General features: G+C 48.9%; 1 protein-coding gene across 1 annotated transcript; it reads left to right on the top strand.

Annotated features, from left to right (window-relative positions):
- Positions 1-410: 410 nt before the first annotated feature.
- Positions 411-5,864, top strand: NR0B1 (nuclear receptor subfamily 0 group B member 1). Its single transcript, XM_030306089.1, has 2 exons — positions 411-1,581; positions 4,793-5,864. Exons 1-2 carry the CDS (start codon positions 411-413, stop codon positions 5,035-5,037), a joined length of 1,416 nt encoding a protein of 471 aa, XP_030161949.1. The 3' UTR covers positions 5,038-5,864.
- Positions 5,865-7,503: the final 1,639 nt, after the last annotated feature.

The following is a 7,503-nucleotide window of genomic DNA, read 5'->3' as shown; positions in this document are numbered from 1 at the left end:
CAAAGTTGGCGCAGAAAAAGATTTTCCCTCCTTTATTAGGCACCTCTGCCCTCCCAATAAAGGGAGCAAATTATATGCCCGGGTTCAAGGGAAAGAGTTCGAACAGTGCCCCCAAATACCTGCTCCCTGCTCTCTTCTCTGTCTTCCAGAGGCAGGGAACGGTGTAATGAGACGAAAGAAGGGTTCAGGAGCTCCCCTGCCTCCGTTCCTCCTCTATTCCCAGCTTTTAAGGAGCATCTGCCCCTTCGGAACCGCTGAGGTCAAGGGCGAACACACCAGAGCACAGCGCCGCGCCCCCCTCCGCGCCCTCGCCCTGGCGGAGACGGCCGATGCGCGTGCGTGCGCGCTTGACATAAATAGATCCCAGGCGGCCGCCACCGGACAGACCCGGGTTCCGGGCACCACGGGCCATGGCGGGCGAGGACCACCAGTGGCAGGACAGCATCCTCTACAACATGCTCATGAGCGCGAAGCAAGCGCACGCGGCTGCGGAGGCGCCCGAGGCGCGGCTGGGGGGCGCGTGCTGGGGCTGCTCGTGTGGCGCGGAGCCCCTGGTGGGCAGAGCGGAGCTGCCGCGGGGGCGGACAGGGGCGCTCATGTACCGCTGCTGCTTTTGCGGGGAAGACCACCCGCGGCAAGGCAGCATCCTCTACTGCATGCTCACAAGCGCAAAGGAGGCGCAAGCGGCTGCGGAGGCGCCCAAGGAGCGGCCGGGGGGCGCGTGCTGGGGCTGCTCTTGCGGCTCGGAGCCCCCGGTGGGCAGAGAGGAGCTGCCGGAGAGGCGGGCCATGGCGCTCCTGTACCGCTGCTGCTTTTGCGGTGAAGACCACCCGCGGCAGGGCAGCATCCTCTACAGCTTGCTCACGAGTGCAAAGCAGACGCACGTGGCGCCGGAAGCGCCCGAAGCGCGGCTTAGGGGCGCGTGGTGGGACCGCTCCTACGGCGCCCAGGGCCTGGGGGGCAGAAATGCGCTGCCGGGTGGGCGGGCAGGGGCGCTCCTGTACCGCTGCAGCTTTTGCGGGGACGACCACCCGCAGCAGGACGGCATCCTCCACCACTTGCCCATGAGCGCAAAGCTGGCGCACGCCGCTCCCGAGACGCAGCTCGCGGCCCCTTTCTGGGACCCCCAGTGTGGCGCACAGCGGCGGGTGGCCCTCAAGAGTCCACAGGTGGTCTGCGAGGCTGCCTCGGCCGGCCTGTTGAAGACGATGCGCTTTGTCAAGTACTTACCCTGCTTCCAGGTGCTCCCTCTGGACCAGCAACTGGTGCTGGTGCGCAACTGCTGGGCGCCGCTGCTCATGCTCGAGCTGGCTCAGGACCGCTTGAACTTCGAGACGGTGGAGATCACGGAGCCCAGCCTGCTGCAGAGGATCCTCACCACCAGGCGGCGGGAGACCGCGGGCGACGAACCGCCGCCTCTGTCCCCGCTGCCGCCACACTTGGTACGGCCGCTGGAGGCCGGGCATTTGCCGTCTGCCGCTGAAGTCCAAGTCATCAAATGCTTCCTTGCCAAGTGCTGGAGCCTGGACATCAGTACCAAGGAGTACGCGTACCTCAAGGGGACCGTGCTCTTTAACCCAGGTAAGGGCGCAGCCTCGGCGCAGGCTTTTCTCTGTTCAGGAAAGCGCTGGGCTAGTGCGTACCCGGGACGCAGGCACTGAAGAGTTTTCTGTGGTCAGGGGAGTGTCGAGGCACCAGCGAAGAATCGCGAGTGACTCCGCAGAGTTGGGGGAGCTCCAGAAAGCACTCCTAGTGGGTGGGCTGCTGCCAGACACTCAGCAGAGAGCAGGGAGGTTGTTTGATGAGGTTTATTTTCTCTCTACCCCTTTCTGTTACTAAGGAAGAGTTTGTGCCTGCAAGAGACAGGGCTGTCCTTACGCTCTAGTTTTTTAAATCCAGTAGTATAGCTTTAAAACAAAAAAGTTCGCGTTCACCGCAAATTCTGCAACATGTTTTCCTGAAACCCAGTTCTGAAATTTACTAGAACTTTTTGTTCGAAGAAATGTACGCAGGCTGGCAAGAAAGTAAACATTACTTAAGGAGTCCTATACTATCCCCCGAGGGCACAGCCGTTCGGGACACTGGACTTAGTGTTTCATGGTTCTGCCCCTGAATGATCATTTTTACGGTCCTAAACAGCTGGACTATCTCATCCTCCGAGTGTCTTTATCAGGGCACCAAGGGGGCAGGGAAAAAACACCAGCAGGGGCCCTGTCTCTTAGAGCTTGCAGAGACCTTAGGCACCTCTTAAGCCTCTCTACCGTTCATCCTTACTCCACCCCATTTGCAGGTTAGGTAGCCTAGTCCCACAATAACCGCCAGTGAGTCGTGGAGCCCAGTGAGTCGTGGAGCGTGGGTCTCCTGGGCCCCACAGGATGTCTGCTGCAACACTTTCAGGGTGTTACGTGCTGGACACTCTGCCCCACACGGTGCAACCGAATCATGAGAGAATATCTCCCTGGACCGCCCAGCACCTTTTCTTGAGTATGTCATACTACGAGAATTGTGTTTGACCAGAGTCCCTCCAGAAAGGTCACAAGCGGGCACAAAGTTTGCAGGCAACTTGAGTTGGGATAGTTTTTATAGTGTTCCCTTAACACCTTTTTTTCCTAACAGCAAGAGTCTGTGGTTATGTCCTTGCCTCCTGCCCAGTAGTTTTTTGAAAGGGTATAGAGCAGTATTTAATAGGATAATATTTCATTCAGAAGTCACATTTCCGTACCTAGAGATCTCTGCTCATCCCAGCCATCATAGTACATCACCTTTTGCTGCTATCATTCTTTTCCAAACTTGGCTGTGGATAAGGAATGCCACGGAGTGTGGGGAGAGGCTAGTTCAAAGTCTTACCAGGCTCTTGCCTAGAGGTTCTGACTTGGTAGCTGTGGTCCAGGGTCTGTGAATCTGCATTTGTAGTAAGTGCCCAAGGTGGTTCCTAAGATCATTTGTGAAATAGCGTTTTCTCACTCCTTCAGTCAGTGTTGTTAAACATCAACCACATGCCTTGTTATGTTGGAATAAAGAAAGGCAGGGGCTCAGCTTCCAGAAGTTTGTATTCCACGAGTTCCCCTCTTGCCCTCCACCCTGTTTTGTATACTTTGGTCACACACACACACACCATCTCTCTCATTCTCTCTCTGCTTTTCTGAATGCTCTCTCACTGAATTTAATCAGCTGAGTGTGTTTCAAACAAATGCACCTGCTAATAAGCGTGTGGCCTTTCTTTGATGTTTAACCTTTTGTGTGTCCTGATCTTTGTGTTTAAACTTTTTTTTAAATTGTGGAGTCCATTTGTCTGCATTTTCTCTTTCCTGAATTTACTTTATAGGCATGTCTTTTGGGAGGGGGCAGTGTAAAAGGACGGTGAGTTCTGAAAGCAGAGGAAAGTGACAGGGAATTTACAAAATGAGGTTTTAAGGAGCCGTGAATCTGGACCTAGAGGAGCTTCACGTTGCTGGTGGTGGTTCAGGCAAGCCTCTTCTTGCCTACACCAGTGGAATTCAAACAATAATACAGGGTCTAAGCCTGGATAATGAGTGTAGGTACTAGGGGATGTTAATGTGTGTGGCCAGTATAGATGGAGTACAGATGTGGCTTTATTTAATTCTCAATATATCAGATACATTTGCCTATAATAGGAATGACTTGCCTATTACTATTAGTAATTTTTCAAAGAATTCTGGCTGGTCCTGCTAGTCTGTTGGTTACCAGGGTGTTATTGAAATAGTTAACTGCTGGATTTTGTAGGAAAGGGAAGGAAAATTGATTGTCTTCATCACTGAGAACTTTTAAACAGTACAATAAATTCGCAATTATTTAAATACAAGTTAAGGAACTTGACAGTAATATAACTGTCATGCAGCCTCAAAGAACTTTTAAAGCAGCCTCCTCTTACCACCTTCTTGATAAAACTTCCAGGCACTTTATCTTTCCTGCATTGTATTTCATTCAGTTTTACTGGGGTTTTCACACTATACTGCAAGGAGGTCAAGCATTCCCTGTCAGTAAAGTTACTTTTGAGCCATATGGTGATCGATGATGTCTGCATGTTTACTTTTTAACCTTTGAAAGACCTCTGACTTTAGTAGACCTCTTTAGTATTATTTTAAAAATGATTTTGCGTTAATCATTAGAATCAATTTTTTTAAACCTTCCCCAATACGGAAATCACAGTACAATGAGCTAAATGGCCAGTGTTATCTCTTAAATTACTAAAGGCCTGGAGACTAGAATCAGCCTGTAGGCAAACAGTTAGGATGCACCTCAAGAGTCACTGTTTGTGGCTGTGAGGTTTACCACCACCAGCTGGCTAATCACTGTATTGGTGGGAAATTCAAGGGAGGATGCTAAAATATTTGTCATCTGGCAAAACCTGTAGTCATTCTCCAATGGCCTGTTTCCCATAGGTAAAATGTAGAGTGCTCACTTCTGGAAACAATTTTAATGTCTTCCTATTTGCACAGTAAATTGGAGCCTTGATTCATTAAGTGATATTCTACTGTCATATTGAATAAATGTGTATCTGTTGGCTCCGGCCTAGCAGTTTTCAAATGTGAGGCTACAAACACAGTAACTATTAAATAACTATGTGATAGTTCATTCTTGGAAGCATTGCTTCTGAAAACTTAGAACTGGTTTGGCATTTTATCCTTGTTCTAGAAACCCTTTGCAGTAGGAAGCTTGAACTCTTGTTTAATGTGGGAAGGGGCAGAAATGGGTATATTTAAAAAGCGAGCCAAGGATGCTGAGTGAGCTATTTCCAATACAGACACTGTTCTCCCTTTTTCTCCTCCAGGCCTGCCAGGCCTGCAGTGCGTCACGTACATCCAGGGACTTCAGTGGGGAACTCAGCAGATACTCAGCGACCACATCAGGATGACGCACAGGGGGCACCACATCAGATTCGCCCAACTGAATAGCGCCCTCTTCCTACTGAGATACGTCAATGCCAATGTCCTTGCGGAACTGTTTTTCAGGCCCGTCATCGGTTCAGTCAGCATGGATGATATGATGCTGGAAATGCTCTGTGGGAAGTTATGAAGGTGTGGGGGCCACACGGGTGCAGTTGACAATGAGAGAAAGATAAGGAACCGGAGGCAGAACAGTGTAAAAAAAAAAAAATAATGTAAAATAGACTTATTTTTCTATGCATATTTTTGTATTCGATTAAAGAAAAACTTGAGTTCTAGACCCTTAGAAAATCCTCTGATCCATACTGTTTCATCATGAAGAAAAACGTTTACCAGCAGGTAACACATCTCTGTCCATCTTTGAGAAGAGAGCAGGATGTTGCTGTCATAACCTCTTTTCACACTTTTAGTGACTCTCTCCAGTGAACCTACTAAAATCAAATCTGTAATAGTAAGTTATAATAAATGTTAAGGTGTTAACCATTAACTTGATTGCAAAAAGAAACCCAGAGCTTAAGCAAGGCTTCAAAAAATATCAAAAACCTAGCCCACAAAAACAAAAATAAAGTTACCTTTGGAGGTGGCACCATAACATTTAATGTGAAGACTCTCCTTGCACCAACTGGAGTTAAGTGGCAATCTGTGAGCACAGAGACACCTGAAAGGGAAGTCAGAGCTTTTCAGAATTTTAGTTTAAGACTTTATGCAATAAAGTTCAACAAGAAACTTGTATTCTATACGGAGGAGCTACAGCTCTAGAAAGCTCAACATGGTTATAAACCCCAAATGGTATCTCATCTTTAAGGTACATTACATATGTAACTGTCACCTTGAACAAGCATGGCATAAAATTATTAAGGGACTTGATTGTTGACTCTTGCTGCCCCTACGAATGTAATCTGTAGAACTAATTCTTCCTTATCCGTGGATAAAACTTAAGGCATTAAATGTTTATCCACTCATAGGTAAGAAATTGCCCATTAGTGATAAATACATCTAGCCCAGGCTACTGACCCGTTGCAAGAAGCCTTAAACTTTAGTGCAGACCCCTTTAGCGGTCTGGCGAATGCCTGGACATCTCAGAATCAGGCTCTGAGAATATCGCAGCAAGTAAAATACTTAGGATTGCAAAGGAAATGAATTGTGTCAAAATATAATAAAAATGTTAAATTTTAAAAGTATTTTAAAATGTATAACGTATATGCTTCTTTATCAACACATTAAATAACAAACTGGTGGCAGGTCTAATATCTACCTTCATTTCAAAGAATGGGCCAATATCATTGAAATTTCAAGATAATTCACAACATCTACAATATGATAAGAAAATATGACCCTTCCATTGGTGACTGACTGCATTGGGGGACCCCAAGATCACCAGCCCATTAAGATGTGCTAGAAGTTCTCATGGGACACTGCATACGGTTGTGTTCAGGGCCAAGGCTTAACACGGTGATGTGGGCAGGGTATACGGCCGGCTCACAAGGGGAAGAGGCACAGGCAGAGTACAGAGGAAGCCATGTGTCCATATGCAAGTTTCCTCTTGCTTTTCGCTTCCCATGATGAGTCACACAGAGCACACTCTTCCCTAGCAGTGAAAATGGAACATGTATGTGATATTTCTGCCCAGGGAAGCTCTTTGAGACTCAGAGTGTAGGCTTTTTATTGGGGGCCACTCACGTAGACATCTTTTACCTAGCGCGTACCAAAATTCCAAACACACAGAAAGCAAGCAAATACTCAGTAGAACCCCCACTGTTGGCACATTCTAGGCCCAGTGAGTCACTCTCAGGCTTGACAGAAGGGCAAGGAACGCTCCAGACTGAAGTTCCCCCATGTCGGCCAAGGGTCAGCCTTGCCAGGAGGCTGAGGACAGTCTCACTCTTGCTATGTTTAACTCATCTGCATAACCCACTCCCTTGGTCCACGGCCAAGGTGTCTTTACACAATTATCATCAGTAGGACTCCACACAACAGGTTGAGGCCAGCCTCCAGTAGTGGTCGCCCATATGCCCTCTGGAGGTTCTGGACTTCGCCAGTTAAAACACAGACCATGAGCCACAAAGCTCTTAGAAACCCAGGTGGCTTCCTTCATAACTTCCTGTATGAACCCCTTTAAAAAAAAAAAAACCTGGCCTGAGGAGTCGATTCTGGCCCAGCAAGGCCTGGTAGGTAAGAAGAAGCTATCCCCAAGCCCTCCAAGGCTGAGGCAGTGTCACGATAGGGCACACATCCATCTGAGAGGTACAATCCCCCAGGGTACATGTGTCCCTGGAAGCAAAGAGCTTACAAAGTTCGGGCGCCCCACACAGGATGTGCACTGGTCATGCGGTACACGCTACTGGGGGGGGCCCCAAAGTGGCTCCCCCCCCCCCCGTGATGCCTCTCAACCCGGGGGTTCTCAGGTGCGCCTTTCAGAGGAAGTGCCCGATGTGACCAGCTCTGAAGAGTTCCATCAGCAACACTAGTCTGTCGCCTGCTGAGTGTAGAGGGCATGTGGGAGTGCTCTGCCGGTCCTCTGGAATCTGAAGCACTCACGGTCGGTCGCTGGCACAGGCGCCATGGTTTTCCTCCAGGAAGAGGGGAGAGCTTCCGG

The sequence above is a fragment of the Lynx canadensis genome, chromosome X (genome assembly GCF_007474595.2).
Source record: "Lynx canadensis isolate LIC74 chromosome X, mLynCan4.pri.v2, whole genome shotgun sequence".
Taxonomy (NCBI): Eukaryota; Metazoa; Chordata; class Mammalia; order Carnivora; family Felidae; genus Lynx; species Lynx canadensis.
This window is presented reverse-complemented; position numbering and strand designations above follow the sequence as displayed.

What these genes read in the sequence shown, in the direction of transcription:
- NR0B1 (XM_030306089.1), top strand. Translation starts at nt 411, where the DNA reads ATGGCGGGCGAGGACCACCAGTGGCAGGACAGCATCCTCTACAACATG. An exon ending in GACCGTGCTCTTTAACCCAG is followed by an intron (nt 1,582 to 4,792) that starts GTAAGGGCGCAG and finishes TTTCTCCTCCAG; the next exon opens with GCCTGCCAGGCCTGCAGTGC.